The following is a 23,132-nucleotide window of genomic DNA, read 5'->3' as shown; positions in this document are numbered from 1 at the left end:
CGTGATCCTCACAGCAACCTTAGGAGGTAGGTGCTATTATTATCCCCATTTCACAGCTGAGGAAACTGAAGCAGAAGTTAAGTGATTTGCCCAGGATCACAAAGTGATCTGGTCTTCCTGACTCCAGACCTAGCACGTCATCCACTGTGACACCTAGTAGGTCAGCTTTGCTTCGCTATCTTCCTTACAGGGGAAGATTTAATAAGGAGATAGGATGGATTGAAAAATAATCATGATGTTTAAAAAATACACATAAAACTAAAAAAAATTCAAGCAATGTTGAATACATATATATTTAGTAATGAAAATTTATATTCAGTAATGGAAATTTAAAAATGCACAGAGGTGATGTGTATGTACACATAAAGTTCATTATTTTGGGGGGAGGTGGGGTATGGAAGGTTTCTTTCATACCTAGAACTGTTATACTATGGCAAAGACGGTGAAGGACAATTATGGGCTGTTTGGGTGATTGAGCTAGTTTGTGTGGTGCTTGATGGGAACTTGACTATGGGGCAATGAAGTCTGGGTTACAAAAAGCAAAGAGTTGAAGCTCCCTTGGGTGGCAGCAGTACTAGCTTATCTTCTGCGGAGGTGAGGAAAATGGAGGGGAAGGTCTTCACTGAATTTTAGCAATTTTATTTTTATTTTCATTATATGCTAGTTATATGCTAAAGTTTTTATTTCATAGAAATTATTATGCTCCAAAGAGATGGTATTCATCTAGTGTATCTTTGCAGATTTGCCATCTTCTCAGCTTACCTGCTATTAGTCGCCTTTAGACGGTACTTCTTTAGTTACAGCTGAATAGTGTTCCTGGAAGATCCATTAGTAGTCTATTTACACTGTATTAACAATGGCAGCTGGTACATATTGGGCCAAGGTGAGCACTCCCTAGTTTCTCATGGCCACCATGCCTCTTTCTCCCCCAATCCCATTTTGGACTTTTTCCAGCACATCAAAAACAAACAAATAAATAACAGCACAGGAACATTTCTTATTTAGCAGTTTTAATTTATCAAGGTTTACTACCAGCCACTTCTGGCAAATCCCTCTTCAATTAAAATTATATTCTCAAAGTAAGAAAACAGAATTATAAGATCTCAAAAATAATATTCAAGTAACCCATCCAAATTCAACGAATTCTGTAAAATACCTACTCCCTCCTCCATGATAAGCAGAAAGTGAATAGTTGCCTAAGACCCCCCAACTTTAAGTTCTAAACCAATAAAAAGGGTTGACGTTGAAGACTGATTTATAATCCAATTCAAAAAGTACAATTTTTAAAATCCCAATATCAGAATATACACTATTACCTGCTGCCTGAAAGATTGGAGTTTTCTTGTCTTAGTAGCAAAGATGAGGTTTCCTTGGGCTGACAAGTTTTTTTTTTCTTTTTTTTTTAATCTGCTTTGGGAAAAAGATGAGAAAAGAAAAGAAAGGAAAAAAAAAACCAACAACCCTAAACTCAACCTAGCATTTTATTCAGGTGAATGGAGATTCTGTGAATTCGTTCACTCACCAACTACTTGTGAATTTACGCGGCTAGACAAGACCAGCTGAGAAATTGCTATAGCAACACTTGTACACTGAACATTTTACTGCTCTTGGGTGGAGAAGGAAATTTGCTACTTGGCCACAAGGGTGGAGTCAGAGGTAGTGATAGGTAACTCTCAGATATATAGGCCACTTCCACAGGACCACAGAATATTAGAGCTGGAAAAGACCCTAAAGCAACAAGATCCAACATTTCCCTGTTTTCCTGTGTTGAAGAGAGAGAATTGCATTTATCCATAAGCTATTACTAAAAACTTGTAGATCTGCACTTTATGATTAGAACTGTTGTACATTAATCAAATTCACACTGCCATAAGTATACACAGATCATGGAATGTTGTAGTTGGATGGCATAGTAAATAGAGTGTTGGATTTGAACTCAGGTCTTGCTGCTTCAGAAATTTATGGGCTGTGGGGCACTGGGCAGGTCATCCTCAGTTTTCACCATCTGTAAAAATGGGGATGACAATAGCACCTTCCTCACAGGGTTATTGGGGAGATCAAATGAAATAACATATTATATATATATAAACATACATACATACATATATATATACATACACACACACACACACACACACACATATATATTTTAGGACACGCAGTCTGATCTTCTATTTCTTTTCAAAATTTTTGTTATTTATTTTTAACTGAAATAACAAATGTAAAGCACTTGGAAGACCTTAAAGTGCTTCATAAATGCTGCCTGTGGTTGGAAGTGACACCTACCTAGTTCAACGTCCTCGCTAAGAATAAAATCCTATGTCCTTCAACCATATCACACTACCAGAAAACAAACACTGAAAACTACCATAGGTACACACGGGTCCATTTGGAGAGGCAGGGCCACACAGTGGAAAAGAACACTGTATCTGGAGTCAGAGGAATAGGATTCAAGTCTTGGCTTTATTAACATTTATTCCACATGCTCCCTTAGGGCCTCAGTCTCTTTGACCTCACTTCTCTTATCTATAAAATAAAGAAGGTTGGACTAAATGACTTCTGAGGTCCCTCCCAGCTCTAAATCCATGAATCTATGAGTAAAGTTTAAACAAAGGCCTGGGCCCTTGGAAAAACGAAGGCAAAAGAGAAGAGAGAACACTCCGGTATGGACAATGTCAGTAAGAATAGGATTCATAAAATGCTTACTGCGTGCCAGACGCTGTGCTGGAGTGTAGTGGAGTTGAGGGATTACAGGATCATAAGATGACTTAGAGATGCAAAGAACTTTAGAGGTCATCAGATCCAATCTCATTTTATAGATGGGGAAACTGAGGCTAGAGAGTTTAAGTGACTAGCCTGGTTCTTCCTGACTCCAAGTCCAAAGCTCTAGCCACTAAGCCATGTTGCCTCTTGGATCTTCCAAGGGTTGTTACCTGTTGAGAGTTATTGCAAAACACAGAAAATCTACCCTATTTTTCTTCCTACAGGAAAATATTACCCAGGGCAATCGCATATAACAGAGTTCTCTGTTCTCAATTAGCTCTCATGGCTATGTATAGGAAATTCTTTTGCCATAGCCAGAGTGAATTCTACTTCCTCCTTCCCCTGGATTTTACTCATCTTCCTCTTTCCTTCTGGGTACATTTCCTTGGGAATCACTTTCTCTAGTTCCTTAGTTCTGACCCTCATATAACTCCAGTCAATGTACTAGGGGGATGTGAATTCATTAAAAATGAAAATTTTGAAAGAACAGGAACAATGAGTAAAATGATTACTTTCACGAAATAATAGGGATAGGGACTAGACTTATGATTTTACAGGGAACTCCTGGATGAGGAAATTCAAAAGCATCTTTTCTGCAACTTATAGTCTTAGAGGTTTGCTTAGAACACTGAGAGATTAAGTGATTTATCTTGAATGACATAGTCAGAATATGTCAGAGGAGACCTGAACCCAGATCTTTCTGGCTCTCTATCCACCACACAATGCTGCCTTTGCTTTATGAAATAATGCAAAACAAAAGAAAATCAGAGGCACAAGAAATGGGTGCTTACTAAGTATTCCCATAAGAGGAAAACTATGTGGGACTAGACAAAAAAAATCCTGATAAAGACTTAGAGGGAATGACTTAAAAATGGATACTTGTCACATTGAAATAAAATAAATTACAAGCAAGTTTATTTGGTTATATTGATGTTCCATCTTAAGTGTTAAATAAAACATTAAAGTAATAAAAATTGCAGAGGAGGATTAGAGTAAAGATATTTATAAAATAAAAATAGAGATAGAGAAGGGAAGCTTCTATATTTGAATCATAATACTTTCTCAAGGCTGGACAATTTGGGGGTTAGAAATTGTCAATTTTTGAAGATACTGGGGAGAGTAAGTAGTTTAAGAAGGGAGAGACCATAGGTTTGGAGGTAGAAGGAACCTCATAGGTTATCTAACCTTTAATTTTGGAGATGAGGAAACAGGTTCAAGGATATTACATGATTAACCTAAGGTATTTAGGACAATAGGTACTCAACACGGCAAAAATGAGATTCAAACCACTGAAGTGATCAGGAATGATTTCATGCAGAAGATGTGACTTGGGTTGGGCTTTGAAGACTGGGTAGAATTTGGACAGTCAGAGATCAAAGAAGAGTATTTCAAGATCATAAGCAAAATTAAGGAGGTAGGATGATATAAGCTCAAGTATGTTATGTTGTTATGTTATGAACAGATTCATCAAGTAAAGATGTGTTCAGGTTATTACTTTTAATCTAAAGTTTCTTCTTCTCCAAAAACAGATTAATTCATAGACCTAATATGAAGTTGATGAGAAGCATCAATTCCATTTCCCTCAATATCAGAGATTTTAAAGTTCCTTATTTCATATTCATGAATGAATTTTGCCAATGCTGTTTCTAAAACTTAGTTCTAGACATGTCCAAAAATAAATAATTCTTCTGAAATGCGATGAAATCATGCCATGATATTTCAATGAATAAGAGAAAGAAATCATTTAGTCTGGGGAACTCTTAGCAAGTCACTCAGCATTAATTTTTTTTTCAAATACTATTATTTAATACTTTATGGGCATGAAACATAATTAGAAAATTCTTAAAAGTTACATTAAATTAAAATCATTTCAGACAATTAAAAATTCCCAGTGATTAGCAAGGTTCATTGAAATTGAATTTTACACCATTGCTCTACTGTTCCCACTTGATGTCGTCTTTTCTCAATGTCATTTGGATCTTTTGGAAACACTTTTGTGGCATTTGACAACTGCAGTTTTTCTGTGGAGACTTAGTCTTATTTGTGCCCTTTCTGGTGACCACCATGACTGGCACATTCTTTGTTCTTTTATGGTTTTCATCTTCTGGTTCAATGCTGAATGCTTCACTCTTTGAGTTTTGAGACTTTTGTTGCAGTTTATTTACCTTGGAAGGAAAAAACCATAATGAATAAGATAGTGAGAAATCTTAAAATAGTAAGGTGAGGCTTTCTCTTTGCCAAGTGAATATATGAAATAAAAAGAAAGTATAATGATAGTTTAGTTGAATATTGCCTAGTACTGTGAGCTATAGAAAAAAAGCTGCTGACAATCTTATTAAGGGAGCTGAGACATATAAACATTAAACAAAGAACACCACAAAACACCATGTAATTGATTATTAACAAGTGGAACTCTCCATAACAGTTCTACTCTAAACCACCAAATTTAGAAGATGACAACCTAGTAACTATCGGAAGTACCACTAAGAAGTGGTAATGGTACTACTAGAGAAGATGAAATTGTTAAGAACACTTATTCCTGGCAAAAAAAAAAAAGTGTAGAAGAACTTTATATTGGAAGTGACATGCTATTAAGGGGATTTGGGGAACAATCTTTAACATATTTCAAAGACAGTAAGATTCCAAAAGAATGGAAAATATTAAAAATAAATGCTCTTACACCAGGAAACAGGGAAGACATCAGCAGCTACTGGACCATATGCAAGGTTTTGTCATGTTCAAAAAGTCTTTATGAGAATAGCTTATGTAATTTTTAAGGGTACTTTGATGAAAATATGAGAAGGAATCAGGCAGGCTTTCACAAATGATTTTCTATAGCAGACCATATATTTATGGCTCTACAGCTGAGAGGTGATGAAGATAGAAGATATAGCTAATGTCGATCATTTATTGATTTTTCAAAAGCTTTTGACTTGGTACAACAAAACACAGCCTTAAAAGGTCTTTTCAAATAAGATGTCTCTCATGCAAATGTTAAAATCATACCCATCTGTGAGAGACTTAATTACAGAGATAACTTTGATCAATAATATGCTAAGTACTGACATCAAGTGGGATGTAAAACAGGAAAATAAGTATGTTTATGTAAGGCCAATCTCACGGAAGAGGTCTCCACTGACCACAAGGATGCCTCAAATGATATTTGCACTGAATACTGCAATACTACATATCTTCCTCAGTGAGATCCATTGCAAAACATCAGTCTAATCATCTAGACTGGAAAAGTTAAATATATGAAAAATGCATATTATCCAGATTTTTATAGAGCTGTTTAGGTAACCTGTCAAGTTAGTCTATCAATATATGTGCTTTGCCAGGAGATTGTGGAACTAGGATATTATTCTGTTACTTAGTTAATACTTAGTTAATGTTAAAGTTGTAAGTTGTCTCAGTTTGATACAATTAATTAATGTTAAAAGAAGAATAGTTTGTGACTTATATTGTAAATCCTCTGAAAAAAGCATCCATTTTAATTAAGGATTATTTATTTGTACATGACTAGAAGTTGGGATTGTTTTAGTATTTGATATGCACTGGTTTTAAATTAACTACTATGTATTGGAGTCTGTTATTAATTCCTTAGTGGAATCTCATCCTCCTGATGGAGGAATATGAATAGGAATGAATACTGAATTAATGCAAGGTATAAAACTAGAAATAATGCAGAATGTAAGGCTAGGTTCTAATTTTTCTAATTTGAGTTTCTTAAAATATGATAATCGGCCAAGGTTCCAGTTTTGACCTTGTAATAGTGGAGACATGGGGGTTGAGTTAACTTTCATTATTTGCCCTGGTTATTGGCAAGGTAATTTAAAAACTGTGTTGAGACCAATCTTGTAGGAGAGTGGACACAAGAAGGAGGACCTCTACAAGAAGAGAGTCTGTTGGACACTGTTTGACTAGACACTTGGACCAGAGGACTTCGCCAGATGATGTCCAGAGTGTTGGACAGCTGTATGAGAAGAGACTTCTGAAGCTTTAAATGGACAATTTATTGTTACCTTTCGGTCTCTGTTTCAGTACTTAATAAGAGGACTGACCCCTTTTTAATTTGTCAATGCATCGGTCAATTCCTCCCTTCCTTCTCCCATGTTATTTTAAGTCCCCCAAATCCCTTGATGAAATGTTGCCCAGCAGTACAGCCCCGGATAGAACCATCATTAAAGGCATTGCAAGGTTTAACCACTTTAGCTGAGGAGTTGACAGAGAACTCTGGGATAGATAACTGATTAAAGGGATGGTTAGAATCTAGGTTTGGCAAATGGAAAGGAATAGCTGTATCCATTCAGGAGTATTAATTGCTGTAGGATGTTGTATAGTTCCATGCAATAAGGGACCGGTACAACAACTGATAGAGACATCCCTCACTAAAGATTATCCCAATAGGACCCACAGTGGGAGTTCAGAGGGCAGGCTCTGGCAATATATGGATGATGATTAAAAGTACCAATGAGACTTTCCCCAGTGATGGAGAATGCAAAATCATGTTAAGGAGATTAGAGGATAAGGAAATTGGGAAGGTGTGGAAACCAAATCTTTACTTTAAAAAAAAAAGGTAGGAATTGTAAGAAATGAAAGAATTAAGTTTCCACATAAGTAGATAAGAAATCAGTACAAACAGGCTAACTTCTTCATGGGGGGGGGGGGAGGAGTGACATCACAATTCTAGGCACATAATGTATGTTAAGGGTGGGGCGCATAAGAAAGATTGTAACCCAGAAGGATTAAGACCAATCCTGATCCAGAAGGAAGGAGTTAGGCAATTACTAACTATAAAGCTTGCTCTGGCTTCTGTGCCAGCCTTCAAAGGAGGATGAGAATCAAAAGGATGCACTTCAACCTCTTTAATAAAGTCTTAGAGAACCCCCCCCCCCAAAAAAATATATATATATGTGTGTGTGTGTGTGTGTGTGTGTGCGCGCGCCTTGGACAGGTACTGTACTGGAGCAAACTCAACAAACTCTAACAGTCAGGTGCCCAAAAAGCCTATTTCATTAAGTCCAATTTTCTCCTGGCAATCCATCTGGCTGCAAAGTATGATCTAAAAAGAATCAAAATTACAAATAGTTAAAAGGGTAATATAAAGATGCATGATAGATACAGACTACACAGTGACTTAAATTCATAAGAAATGATATAAGAGCTATTATCTAGGACATGTATGACCAGAAAGGGAATGGGATGATCAAGGATAGAGATAGAGGAAAGAGTTCAAGTACACAGATATTTCTAAAATATGGAATAAAAAAAAGACAAAGGCCTCCAGCATGTACGGTGGATCTCATTCAGAGAATTTATGGAAGGACATGGTTAAGAACTGCCCAATGTAAAGAGAATGTGATATATATCAGAAAAGGAAGCCTCACACACCAAAAAAATTATGACTCCATCAAAGTGACTAAGTGGCACTATGTGAGGGAAGTAGTGAGCACTATGTGACATCAACGTGGGACAGATTAGCCAAGGAGCATTTCATTGAGGAGTCTGGGTTTGTGTTTGGATAGGTTGGACAGGATTTGGATAAATGGGGAGAAGGACATTTAACTTTTGGGGAAAAGCATGAGTAAGCACCAGGTGTTCCGGAAGCCCTCTTAAAATACAAATACACCATGAAGTAAAAATGCGTGAAGATTTTACCCGTTATTAAGTCCTTAGCACATATTTGTCAGATTTTTCTTAGAAAAGGGGACATAACTGGTATTTTTTGGTGGGGGTGGGTTTCTAGAAACAGTGTACTACCCAGGGAAGTAAAGCTTGGGTTTAGCCTTATAGGGAATCTAGGTATACAGAAGCTAAATAAATAGGGAAGCAGTGGCACTGGACACTTATGGAAGGAACGAAGGAAAAATAAAGTGCGAGAAGAATCCTAAAAGGCCAAGTAGGATGACCAAGAAAATAAATTGTTTCTATCTTGTTATGTGGACTTTATTTTTTTTTTCCTGGGTAATTTAATAAATTTTTAAAAAATTATTTATTTAGTTTTAGTTTTCAACATTCACCTCCATAATACTGAGTTCCAGATTTTCTCCCACTCCTTCTCCTTCTCCCTCCCCAAGACAGCGTGCAATCTGATACAGACTCTACATAGACATTAATTATTAATTATTATTAATTATTAATAATTAATTATTAATTATTAATAATTAATAATATTTTCACATTAGTCATATTGTAAAAAAGAATTAAAACCAATGGGAGAAACCATGAGAAAGAAAAAAAAACAAAAGCAAAACAAAAAAAAGAGAGAGAGAGAGAATGAATACAAATAGTATGCTTCCATCTGCATTCAGACTCCGTAGTGCTTTCCCTAGATATGGACAGCATTTTCCATCATGAGTCTTTTGGAGGTGTCTTAGATCCTTGCAAGGCTAAGATAAGCTAAGTCTATCAAAGTCAGTCATCACACAATGTGGCTGTTACTGTGTACAATGTTCTTCTGGTTCTGCTCACTTCACTGCATCAGTTCATGTAAGTCTTTCTGAAGTTCGCCTGCTCATCATTTCTCTTTTTTTGGGGGGGGTGGGGTTAGGCAATGGGGTTAAGTGACTTGCCCAGGGTCACAGAGCTAGTAAATGTTATGTGTCTGAGGCCGGATTTGAACTCAGGTCCTCCTGAATCCAGGGCCGGTGCTCTATCCACTGCGCCACCTAGCTGCCCTGCTCATCATTTCTTATAGCACAATAGTATTCCATTACATTCATATACCACAATTAGTTCAGCCATTCCACAATATGATGGGCATCTCCTCAATTTCCAATTCTTGGCCACCACAAAGAGAGTGGCTACAAATATTTTTGTACATATGGGTCCTTTTCTGGTTTTTGTGATCTCCTTGGGATACAGCACTAGGAGTGCTATTGCTGGGTCAAAGGGTATACACATTTTTATAGCCCTTTGGGCATAGTTCCAAATTGCTCTCCAAAATGGTTGGATCAGTTCACAACTACACCAACAATACATTAGTGTTCCAATTTCCCCACATCTTCCCCAACATTTATCATTTTCCTGTTTTGTCATGTTAGCCAATGTGATGGGTGTGATGTGGTACCTCAGAGTTGTTTTGATTTGCATTTCTCTAATTATTAGTGATTTAGAGGATTTTTTTACATGACTAGCTTTAATTTCTTGATCTGAAAACTGCCTGTTTATATTCTTTGACCATTTATCAATTGGGGAATGACTTGCATTCTTATACATTTCACTCAGTTCTCTATATATTTTAGAAATGAGGCCTTTATCAGAGACACTGGTTATAAAAATTGTTTCCCAGCTTTGTGCTCATGAAAATAAATTCTATCCTAATATGGCTTTGGCAAAATTGAATATGTAATTAAACCTTTCTTGAAAAAAGGTATATTATATATAAAATATAAGTCTGATTTAAATCATCTTAAATTTTCATATAGGGGGTATTAAATTCCCATGAAAGAAAAAGATAAAAAAAAGCTGTTGAATCTTTTCTGCTTTCACTACCTGTTGCCTCTAAATATTGCAATTAATAGATTTTTATCTAGTTAGTTCATAATGGCAAATGTCTCCTTTGCTCAAGTTTTCTTTAAAGAATATTATTTGACATTTCTTTCTGATATAGCACCTTTATAGCTAGCACCAGAAATATCATGGAATCTACCAGCATAGACTTTTTACTAAAACCATTGAAGAAAAACTTACATGATCTTGATATTTCTTCAGTTTGCATATTTGCTCCCCTTTCACTTCCATTTTTCTAGCTGAACATTCCAGTTCATATTCTATTTCTTCATTAACTGAAAGTCTTGGACTTTCCTGTACTTGCTTCAAAAGTTCTTGGTGTTCACTAGGAGAGAAAAGCAAATAATTATGAATGTCTATACTCATGATATATGCTTTTGGTATATTTCTCAAAACATTTTCACAAAAGTCATTTAGCTCCCAAGAGCTACATACTAATATTTTGAAAAGTCAAGACTTTCTTTTTAGCATTGTTTCTTTAATACTAATGTACAAAGCTTGGCTTTTGAGGTTTCTGAATTTTACTGTTTTATCAATCTTTTGCTCCGCCTTTAAAAAATCCTTTACATTTAAATGTTTCATAAAAAACCTTAGATTAGGAATTCCTGATATAGTGATAACGAAGCTCTCAATTCTAGAACTGTTTGCTTAGGAAAATTCCAGAACACTTTTAACCTTTGATTTAAAATGCTGACAAAGGGACTAGTTTCTATTTTAAACTTCAGTACAGAGCTAAGCTTACGACTTGCCAGCTCTCAAAGGGCTGCGGTAGACCAGTCCTGGGAAGAGTGTCAATTCCGGACCATGATACAAATTTATCAATTATAGCACCTTATGTACACTGGGTACTTCCAAGTCTGACACTCTGATAACCGATGAACCATGGTCTACAACAAGTATGTGCCTTTTGGGGCGCCTAATGAAATCACAGTTCCAAAAGGGATGTATTCCTTGTAGTGTCTTTCATGGGATAAAACAAAATATTATAAAGTACTAGAACCTGATGTTTATAAAGAAAATTTTAGCTATTAGTCCAAAAAACAGGAATAAAGAAACATGTTAGACTAGCTATGGGTATTCATTTAAGAAAAAACAAGATAAATGTTTAGTCATATTCAATCTATATTTTAAGAAAGCTACTGTCAGATAAGTCTAATAAAACATTATGATTCTGTGATATAACATCTTTGAAGTAACTCTCCAAAATAAATAATTCTTTAAAGCCAAATAAATTCTACATTAAGGCCAAAGAAGGAATGCAAGAAGTCTACAAGGAACATTATCCTCAGGGAAGCAAAATATTTAAATACTTTATCACCTCTCTCTCAGAAAATAAACACTCCAGAACATACTTACATACTCATTTGGTCCAGTTCATCTTGCATAGCCATCACTAGATCAGTCAAACCATCACCAATTGAAGTGGATTTACTAGAGTAAGAGGAGGTGGGTCTGCATCGGACAGTTCTTTTACTAATAGCCCTGCGTTCAGGTGCTTCGGGGTATGCCTGAAGGGAAGGTGAGTTGCCATGTTTCATCATATTCAGGATGGTTTGCACGCTTGCATTCACAAAATGACTCTCATTGGCAGACTTAAAAGGGAAAACAGAGCTAAAGACAATTGCAAATGACTGATACTTTAAAATAGCATTTATCTGGTTAAATTAGGCCAGTCTTTAAAAAAAAAAATACTATCTTCATTATTTTCTTACCTTTCCAATAGCACCAAACTTTGAATGAGTCTGCTGAAGTCCTCTCTTTGAACTTTTTTTTTCCTGAAGAATAATAGTAAAGTATAAATAGGAATCCTTTATAAAAAATATTGCTTATGTATATTTCACTGACAGAACTTTTATCCCTCACAGAGACAATGCCCTTTGGCAAGAGAACATCTCACAAAATACCTGTTTCATAAAGAAAAGACAGCAAAGTATTTCTAATCTTATTTTGTTACTTTTTAAAGCCATGTTAGTGGAATATAAGTTCTGATAGATTCTTTCATCCTGGAAATGCTTCAAGTATAGTCTCAGTGACAAAACGGTATCTGCCCCATGAAGGAATGTTTAGGTAAGTATGAATAGGCTCATAAACAGAAATATGGTACAGTGTAGGGAGCGCACGATTTGAAGTCAAGAGAACATGAGTGCAAATGTTAGCTCAGGTAGCTTACTAGCTGTGTGACCCTGTATGTCACTTAACTTCTTACCCTCAGTTTACTCATCTGTAATATGGGGATAATAGCAACTACTTCACAGGGTTACTGTGAGAAACAAATAAAATAATACATATAAAGCACTCTGCAAAACTTAAAGCACTATGTAAATGCTAGTTACAGCTATTAATGATTATTTCTTTGGCCATGGTAACCAAGAAAGAAAAACAAAATAATGGCCCTCACTCCTGCAAGGTCCTCTCTCTTCAGCAGCGGCAGTGAAGTGGGAAGAACAAAGGGTAAGACTCACACAGTTTTTAGATGTCTACAAACATAATTAAATGTGAAATTTTTGACAATAACCAGTGAAGTCAACATGCTACTAAAAGAACTGATTTCTATTAATATTGACTTTCTTGGGGGCAACTAGATGGCACAGTGGATAGAGCACCGGCCCTGGATTCAGGAAGACCTGAGTTCAAATCCGGCCTCAGACACATAACATTTACTAGCTGTGTGACCCTGGGCAAATTACCTAACCCCAATTGCCTCACTAAAAAGTAAAATAAAAAAAAAATATTGACTTTCTTGGGATAAATGAAACAAGGAGATAAAGAACAGCTGCAGCCAATGAAATGGTAGCTCACAAGTTTTCCCTGGAGAAGCAAACAAAGGAATTGGTGGAGTTAACTTCATTGTGCACCCAAAGGCAATGGGATATCATTTCATGGGTCTCTTGGTAACGATGCTTTGCAGGACTCACAAAAGAGCCTAAGCAAAAAGAATACCATGAAGATAATTTCAGCTTCTGTACCAACATCAGGTGCAGAGGAAGATGAGGTAGAGAAATTCTCAAAAGTAGACAAAGGGAAGGAAGTAAAAACAATTAGATTTGGTTAAAGATCAAGAAGCAAAAGAGATCAAAAGCTCATAGATTCCTCATTAGTCTCATGCCTATAAATTACAAATATGGTCTTCAAGAAGAGAGTCAGAATATGTTAGATATGACAAGCCCTAAACAGCATTTCAAAAAGAAACTGAATGAACTTTAATATAGGAAAGAACCAGTTACCAATGCAGGAATCATTTCTAAATTGTCTGAATTAACTACTGACTTGTTAAGGTGCAGATAAAAAACAGAAACAAAAACTAACCAAATAGGACAAAACCATAAAGATGGTGTGCAATTGATGGAACTGCTACCAGATATAATTAAATGAGTTGTTGATACCAAAAAAAAAAAAAGAGTCCAAGTTTGCAAGTTAGGAAGACCTGAGTTTGAATTGTGTCTATTTAACTATGAGCAAGTCACTTGATTCCTCTTCAGCTAGTTTCCGCATCTGGAAAACCTGGAATAATAATAACACAGATAATATATGTAAAACACTTGCAAATTTTAAGGCATTATATAAATGCTAGCTATTATCATCAGCATGGACTATCATAATTTCTTATGGAAGTTTTTTTTTGTTGTTTGTTTGTTTGTTTTTTAAGGCAGTTGGGGTTAAGCGACTTGCCCAGGGTCACACAGCTAGTAAGTGTTAAGTGTTTGGTCTGAGGGCGGATTTGAACTCAGGTCCTCCTGACTTCAGGGCCGGTGCTCTATCCACTGCGCCACCTAGCTGCCCCTTATGGAAGTTTTTTAACCAGTATAAAGTAACTCTCATAACAAGGAGTTCAAAAAGCATTGTAACCACTGCAGCCAGCAAACATCTAACCTCTTGCCAAGGGAAATTCTTGTTCAATATAGAACTCAGTTTTAAAGCCTTATCAAAGAAGATAGAAGCTAATGAACAGTGCTACCTTATAAAAACCCTGCTGAGTGGGAAGAAGAAAAAGGAATGAGCACAAAGCTTGGTTCAAGGCCCAATTAAGCAAGATTTTTTCAACAGCATTTAAGGGTGAAACTGGAAGAAAACAAAGAAGTGAAAAAAGGAAATTTTCACATTATTTCTAAAACAAACTTTTCCACCTGATGACAATGGAGCTATTACATCAGGCATCTAATACATGAAAAATCAGGAACTAGAAATGGCACTATGGAAAACTAAGACAGGAAGATCAGCTGGAGCAGACCAAGCATATATGGAAGAAATCCATGCTGGAGGCAACACTATTTTGAAGATATTGAGGAATCAGTTTTTAATCTGAAAGAGAATAAGTTATTGAATAATTTTTTTAAAAAAGGGGGTGTTATTACAACTATGAAAAGGTGATTCAGAGGGCATGAATAATTATGGACTTATATGCTGACCTCATTTCTATAAAATCTTTATGAGAATGATCTACAATGGCAAATAGACAATGAAATGAGTCTTGAATGGAATAGTAGTACAGTAAGATGAACTGCATTTGGAAAATTGCTACCACTTTCAGCTATTCCAAGCTGTTTTTTGAAACACAATTCTATCTTTTTTAATAGCAATATTCTCCTGATGATGCTATATGACTGAGACTTGTGGAACACCACAGTCTCTGAAGGGTCCAAAGTATGAATAAAAATATAAACTCTTCTGTTTAGTTTTTGGTTTTTTTTTGGCGAGGCAGTTGGGATTAAGTGACTTGCCCAGGGTCACACAGCTAGTAAGTGTTATGTGTCTGAGGCTGGATTTGAACTCAGGTCCTCCTGACTCCAGGGCCAGTGCTCTATCCACTGCGCCACCTAGCTGCCCCTTCTGTTTAGTTTTTAAAGCTCTTCATAACCTATCACCAATCTATCTTTCCAGGCTCATATATTTCCTCTCCTATATGCTGATAACCTGCCAAGATGGCCCTTTTGGTATACCTTACATCTGACAATCCATCTGCCTCTGGGCCTTTGTGATGGCTGACCCTCATGCCTGTAAGAACCTACCTTTTCACCTTTACCTCATAGAATTCTTTTCTTCCTTACATATACATCTCAAGTACCACCTCCTACATGAGGTTTTTGCTTATCTTCTCAACCAACCTCTCAAATTACCATGTGTTCTTTTTATATTTATTCTTTATATACATACACATGTACTTACTGTCTCCCTAGTTAGAATATAAGCTCATTGTGGGTACAGATTGTTTCATTCAGGGTATTTCTATCTTTAGCACCTGGTACACCTAAAACAATACCAGAGCGTGGTTTGTGTTTAATGAATACTTGTTGCTTGATTGCAGACTCCAAGGCTGGCTTTCTGACTACCATATCATAGTGTTTTTTGTCTTGCACATAGTAGGCATATAAAATCTGTTGAATGGAAAGAACACTAAAAGGCAATAAACCTCAGGATGAATACAATAGATAATGTTGGCAGCAAATTATTAAAGGTAAATCACATTCACTCTATGAGGCCATTTTGCTTAACAATCTTTTGTGAATGTACTTTTAGGAGTTTGTTTGAATGTGTGTTGGAGAAGTATCCTCTGTGTCAGAAAAAAAAAAATTACCAGTTAAAATAAGCTCAAAAAAGGGAAAAAAAATCCAATAAGGTACTGAACTATAATTCTTTGAAAAAAAATCTTATAATAAGAGGGAAGTCAAGTAAAGAATAAATAATTATTCATTCACACCAGAGTTATAGACACATTAGACCTAATTAAAGTTGCAGAGAGAATACTAATGGAAAAGCAAAGTGCCGTCGTAAATTCATATGATAAAAGGAAATTATACTTTTTCTCTTAACTTCAATTAAGCAGTCAAAAATGACAATTAAATGCTTATCATGTACTTCTTAATTAAACAAAATACCCCATGACTTGAAAGCTATAAGCAGAGAAACAATAGATTATCATCAAATACTAGCATGTTGCCAATTACACACCTACATTTTTTAGGTAAATGTTTATACTGTTACCTTTGCAGATTTCTTTTTCTTGTTTTGTTGTGAAGGTAGAGCTGAAGACATTAAAATTCTATTGATCTCAAGTCCACTTTGAAGCTGCATCAACAATCATAATAATGATTTGCTACGAGTTTCTTCAAAAATATTATGAGATCAGATACTCATTTATATTTATAAAAATGAATACTATTAAACTGCCTTATCACAACTCAAAATGATTTAACTGCTTCTAGAAATAGGAATGAAAAGTATCTAAGATATTCTTTACTACTTTAAAAAAAGACATTACATTTCTTGTTAATCTCTAACATTCTGAGCTTATAAGACAAAACACTATTATTAACATTTATTTGTTAAATAAAATGAAAATTATCTACCCTAAGAGCTGTTCTGGGTAATATCTTCAATTGAGAATTTGTATTACATTATAAATTCTTTGTTGATTATTTTGTTGTTACACAAACTATTATTTTTGAAAGAAGAGGAAGAAATAAGTATTCTTATTTTATCTCAATAATGGAACAGAAAGTATATAATCAAACATAGTATAAGTGTGAGGGTCAGGATGTATAGCTGTTTATTTTACCTGAGCAGCACTGTCTTCAATTAGCTTACGCTGATGTTCTTCCTCAATAAGTTTTTGCTCTAAATGTTTAATCTTTTCCTGTAAAAGAAAATGACTGAGTTATACACAAGAATCACATATTTTTTGTTCTTTACTCAAATTAAACTAAGTAATTTCCAAGGATATGGGGTCTTTATAATTATAACAAGTTAAGGAATGACGAGTTGCCAAGATTATTTTTGTTAGCTTACTTCCTGTTGTTCCTGTGCCTTCTTTACCTGCTATTATAAATGATAACAAAGGGCAGAGAGAGAGAGAGAGACAGACACACTCAAAGACTTGCTTTAACTTACTAATTTCCAGCTAACAACTATAGTGCTGAAAATCTTCGGAGTACTCCAACTATGAATAATTGATCAAGTCTAACTATCCTAGGACCTCACTGTTTCAGGCAGGGCCCCAACAAACCATTACAATCAATTTATCAATGCCTGGCATTGTATTAGGCACAGTGGGGGATATAAGGGAAGTATAACATAGAGTCCTTTCCTTTTACGTGGGGAGATAAGAATAAAAGACATGAAAGTTAAGAACAATGAAATAATTAAAATGTTGAAAACCAACCACTTAATAAGCACTTACTATATTAAAATATGAAGGTAGGTATTCGAAGAGATAAAAACTTTAATACAAAACATGATCCTTTCCCTTATGGAGCTTATAGTCTAGCAAGGGGGATATGAAACATGTACAAGTTACATTCAAACCAAATAACATACCATAAAAATAACAAAAGAGAGATTTTGTGAAATTTGAGGAGGTGGGAAAGAGATCCCAGGGCAAAGATTTATAAATGAGGTAGTATTTGAGTTGTACTTAAAAGGTAGGTTAAAACTTTTAACTGATGGAGAAGACATTAATATTGGGAAAAGTAGGGGGAAAGGCAGTAAAATGCAAGATGTATGTAAAGAAAACATAGTATATAATAGCATGCTACGATAACAAATTAAGTATAATAAACATTTTTAAAAGAAAGAGATCAATGAGGGTTAGAGAAGGTCTTCATGGAGGAAAAGTAGGGCCTGACCAGGATCTTGAAGGATGGGTGGGATTTGGATAGATGGGGAGAAGTATTATGTTGATAGGTATGACTTTCCTTCCAGTGAAAAAGAGATAGTAAACACTCTTCAGAATGCTTAATCACATTAGCTATCAAATGGAAATGCTTTGCCATCTTAGGAGGAACAAATGTCAAAATTAAAATTGCACACTCATGCAATCACAGAGGACATTAGCTTTTATCTTCGCAGACAGAATTCATGTGTGGCTTACCAAGTTACAAACGGAGTTTGATAAATTTAATATAATCATCACTGTACATTTACTTTCAATACCAATTATGCTAAACACCAAGATTTCCTTTTCACATTGACGCTTCAAAGAAACAAGCAGAAGCTTACCTCAGCTGTCTTCTGAGTAGTTGTCAGCCTGACACATTCTTTTTCTAAGACTTCAAGTTTTTCAAGTTTCTCATTCAGCTTCATCTGATCCTGACCCTTTTCCCACTGAAGTTGGAAAAAATAAAAACAAAAACTGAAATTTGTAACTGATGGTGATAGTTCAGGGATTACAATTTTGGAGGGGCCAGAGCACACTGACTTGGGAATGGCTAAACAAACTGTGTCATATGAACGTAATAGAATATTACTACATTACTACATTGTAATAATGAATGTGGTGAATGCAGAGAAGCACAGAAAGAACCACATGAACTAATATGAGCGAATGTACTATAACTACAACAATGTAAATGGAAAGAACCACACAAAGAAATCAAAAGTGAATGTGGCAAAATTATAAAGATCAGGTATGACTTAAAAGAAGAGATATGAGAAGAGACTCCCAAACACCCATTTGTGGAGGTGGGAGGACCACAGTTGTACACTATATGTTTCTGGACTTTTCCAATGAACTGATTGTGCTGACTTTTTCCCTCTTCTTTTTCACCTTTAAAACTACTATTTGTTATATGGGACGGCTCTCTGGGAAGGGGTGGGGAAATGATACTGGGGAAAACTATGATGATGTAAAAAATAAAAGATATCAATAAAAATTTGTTTTTAAAAATCATGTGTTCACTGTAGTAAATGTAACACACAAAAAGGTGTGCTATGTTATCACAGGAAACACAATCATTTCTTTTCATAAGAGATAGATATGTTGCTGTGAATATCATTTATATAAAAATAATTCATGTCTTAGGTGATGCCACAAACATTCATTCACCCAGTCCTTTACAATAGCCAAACTGCCTCCCCTTAAACCAAAAAGCTTCCATATAGTTGTCAGAGAAGGATGCATATAAGGGAGTATTTTAAGAAAGAAGGTGATGTGAAAGACTGTTGGATTCAGAAGGCAGAATTTTCTCTTCCATAAGGTCAGATGTTTGGAATATTTGGGGTTTACTCCTATGCTCAAAGTTCATGTGTTTTAAGAATATGTTTTTAAACTTGGATTTAAACAGGTTTGAATCATGACATTTGAGAGGTCCATTCCTTATGTCTACTTTTTACCCATCCCTATCTTCTTTTTGGACTTTCCTCATCTTAAGAGGAAGATAAGAGGACCCACCATCCTTTAGTTAGCAACTCAGGCACTTCTACTCAGATATCCCACTTGTATCTTAAAATCAGCCTGGTCAAAAACACATTTATTCTCTGTCCTACCACATCTGCCCCTTCTTCTGACTTAACTATTTCTATTTGTCACATCATCATTTACCCATTTCCATACATTTCACCTCTAATGGTTTGATCTTTCCCTATTCTTCACCTCATAGTAAATCAGTTTTCTCTCATATCTTGTTTCCATCTGTGTGATGATTTTGCATGCAGCTCCTATTCTCTCTAGCCCAGGAGCTGGCAAACTATGGCCTAGGGCCAAACTGCCTGCTTGTTATCATACAGCCATTGAACCAAGACTGTTTTTTTTTTGTGGGTTTTTTTTTAAAACAAAAACAGGTAGCAGGCCATATTTGGCCTATATTCACCCACCCACACACAATACTTACAAAATAAGTAAGATCAATTTTGTGAGTGAGAACACTAGCAGCTGGGAGGATAGGTGGTGGTGGTGGTGGTGGTAGTCAGGAAAGGATTCAAGTTGAATGTGTGGCACAAGCAGAGTTTTGAAAGAAACAAAGTATTTTAAGAAGAATGAGTGAGGTGGGAGTGTATTCCATGCATGGAAGGAAGCCAGTACAATGACACAGAGAGGGAAGATGGAGTGTCTTCCATGAGGAACAGAAAGAAGGCGGGACCCTTAGGGTGCCAGAAGGAAAGTAAAGGACAATTAGGTGGAAAAAGCAAGTTGGGGCCAAATTGTAAAAGTCACTGGAGTTTACTGAGTGAGAGTGGTATGGTCAGATTTATACAAATCACTTTGGTGGCTTTGAGGAGGATGGATTAAAGAAAGGAGAGACAAATTAGAAGACAACTGCAATAATCCAGGCAAGAAGTAATGAGGGGCAGCTGAACAGTTCAGTAGAGAGAGCACTGAGTAAGGAAGAATCTAGTTTAAATCCTATCTCAAACACTTACTATCAATCAATCAGTAAATATTAGGAGACTACTTAAAGGAGCCTACTCTGTAGGGATACAAAAAGAGGCAAAAGACAGCCCTTGCCCTCATGGAGCTCAAAATCTAATCTGAGAGAAAACATGCAAACAAACAGATACAAAGAACACTATAGACAAGATAAATAAATAATTTAAAGAGGGAAAGTACTAGAATTAAGTTGGGAAAGGCTTCCAGTAGATTTTAGTTGGGACATAAAGGAAGTCAGGGAAGTCAGTAGTCAGAGCAGAGGAGGGAGAGTGTTCCAGGTATGGGGGACAGCCAGAGAAAATGCCTGGAGCCAAGAGATGGAGTGTCTTGTTCATGCAACAAGAAAAGTCTCATGATGGAAAATCCAGAGAAAAAACTATGGAGTTTGAATGCAGATCGAAACATACTATTTGCTATTATTTCCCCTCTGTTTTGTTTTGTTTCCTCTTTTTTTGTGGTTCCTCCCATTGGTTCTAATCCTTCCTTACAACATGACTAACGTTTAATAGGAATGTATATGTATAGCCTATATTAGATTGCGCACTGTCTTGGGCAGGAAGGTAGGGCAGGAGGGGGAGAAAAATTCAAAACTCAAAAGCATATGGAAGTGATTGTTGAAAACTAAAAATAAATAAAAAAGGAAAGTAACAGTAAATCTGTTATCAATATTTAAAAAAGCAAGCTGCATAAAACTGATTCTCATATTCATACAAAATCTTTTCTGTAATACTGTTTATATAGAAATGCTCTTTTTTTTTTTTACTTTTAGTATCTGGTAGGTGCAGAATAAAATAGACATAAAAAGAAAGTAAAAAAGATGGAAGGAAGGATCAATAAGCACTGAGAACAAGGCTGGTCCTATAAGAACAGTATCAAGAATACTAAAGCTCAGAATGATCTGAGGTTAATGATAAGGACAAGAAAAGACAAAAAAAACAAAAACCAAACAAACAAAGAACCCAAACCCAAGGACCTATATTGAAGAAAAGAAGATCTACAAATGCAAGGGGCTGCTACTTGGGATGGACTTGACAGGGAAACCTGACAACAATGAAAACACAAACCTTCTCAAATCTTGTTTTACTTCTGTTTTCTCTGTACTAGATACAAAAGAACAAAAGTGGCTAACAGAATGTTTATAGCAAGGATAAATAAGGAGGAAGTAAGAGCACCTAGTTACTCTTAATAAATTCACGCCACCTGGTCCCAATGAACTACATCTCCAGGAAGAACTGGTAAATGTGATTCCTAAGACACTATCAGTTTGAAAGATCTATTTGACAGACCACAGTAAGTGGGAGAATAGGTACAGTAGGACAGGAGAAAGGCAAAAGTTCCAATGTCCAAAACATGGAAGAAAACAAAGTCTGCATAACAAAGAAGGGACTACAAAGAGCCAGCAAGACTTTTACTACTCTAGGCAGTAGCAGAGTTGGAAACAACATAAATGTATTTTGATTGAGGGCTAAGGATAAATAAACTGTGGTATATGAATAGTGATAAATATTACGTACTGTAAGAAACAATGAATGAAGAGAAGCATGGGGAGGCTTAAATAAGCAGAGGCAAAATGAAGTAAGCAGAACCAGGAAAACAATTTGCAAAAATGATCACAACAATGGAAATAAACCCAACAACAAAAAATAAAAACAATAAAATCTGAATGCTGTGAAATTATACTGACCAACCTTGGCCCCTCCTTTCCTTTTTTTTTTTTTTTTTTTTGCAGAAGCTAGGGACTAAGGAAGCGAAACACTGTTTACAGTTATCCCTTCCACATCATGACTTTCCCTGCTGCAGTTTCAATACATCAAGGGTCGGCATAAGAAATTAAATAGGAATTTTTGAGGAGTATTGGGGAAGCCACAGACAACATGTGAAGGCCACATGACAGAGAAAAAGTTTGGAAAATCAGAAACACATAAAATACATGTATAGTATTGTATAATATCAACAGATTTTATCTTTTAATACCATAATAATTCAGACATTTTCTTTGGTATGAAGGGAGGGCGAAAAAATTTTATGTGGATTTTCCAGATTGCAGGTTCCATGCTTCTAACCCCCTTGATGTGGAAGGGGTAGTTGTATAATGTTAGACTTGACTGATATTTTGGTTAGTTTTGCTGAACTAGATTTTTTTTCTCTGTAAAAATCTTGGTTATAAGGAAGAGTTCTTTGGGAGAGAGAGGAAGGAGGTATATATTGAGAAATGAAGCTTATGTAAACCCAAAAGAGTGTGAATAAAAGTAACAGATGAAATGCTAAACTAGCCTTATGGACTTTTTTGATAGGGCAACTAAACTTATAGATCAGAGGAACATTATAGTTTGTTTAGACTTTAGCATAGCATTTGATAAAATATCTTATACTCTTCTTATGGAAAAGATGGACTAAATGGTATTACAACTAGGTAGATTCAAAATTGGTTGAGCTGGTATGAACTGGACTCTAAAAAAAAATATTCCTGGTTCAATGTCAACTGGGTAAGTGGGCTTCAGTGGAGTACTCCCCAAGATGTGTCCTTGACCCTGTGATGTTTAACTCTTTTATCAATGACATAGATAAAGGAAGAGATGGCATACTCATCAAATTTGCAGATGTCACAAATTTGGGAGGGGAAGCTAACACCCTGGATGACAGGCCGATACCCAAAAAGATCTTGATAGGCTACAACATTAGGCTGAATTTAGTAAGATATAATTTAACACAGATAAAT

The 23,132-nt window shown here is 35.7% G+C and overlaps 1 protein-coding gene across 6 annotated transcripts in view; it reads right to left on the bottom strand.

Annotated features, from left to right (window-relative positions):
• Positions 1-3,664: 3,664 nt before the first annotated feature.
• Positions 3,665-23,132, bottom strand: part of CEP57L1 (centrosomal protein 57 like 1) — a 65,472-nt gene continuing 46,004 nt past the window's right edge. For 2 of the 6 annotated variants that reach the window (XM_027856696.1, XM_027856687.1), the window contains 7 exons: positions 18,268-18,372; positions 16,829-16,906; positions 16,255-16,338; positions 11,988-12,050; positions 11,632-11,867; positions 10,456-10,600; positions 3,666-4,928 (listed from right to left, as the gene is read on the bottom strand). In XM_027856696.1, coding sequence (XP_027712497.1) covers positions 4,698-4,928; positions 10,456-10,600; positions 11,632-11,867; positions 11,988-12,050; positions 16,255-16,338; positions 16,829-16,906; positions 18,268-18,372 — 942 coding nt within the window. In that variant the 3' untranslated portion in view covers positions 3,666-4,697. Of the gene's footprint in view, positions 4,929-10,455; positions 10,601-11,631; positions 11,868-11,987; positions 12,051-16,242; positions 16,339-16,828; positions 16,907-18,267; positions 18,373-23,132 lie in introns of those variants that run through there. The other 4 variants (XM_027856706.1, XM_027856716.1, XM_027856720.1 and 1 more) reach the window with 4 other exon arrangements.

The sequence above is a fragment of the Vombatus ursinus genome, unplaced genomic scaffold (assembly GCF_900497805.2).
Source record: "Vombatus ursinus unplaced genomic scaffold, bare-nosed wombat genome assembly UNPS02000582.1, whole genome shotgun sequence".
Lineage (NCBI taxonomy): Eukaryota > Metazoa > Chordata > Mammalia > Diprotodontia > Vombatidae > Vombatus > Vombatus ursinus.
This window is presented reverse-complemented; position numbering and strand designations above follow the sequence as displayed.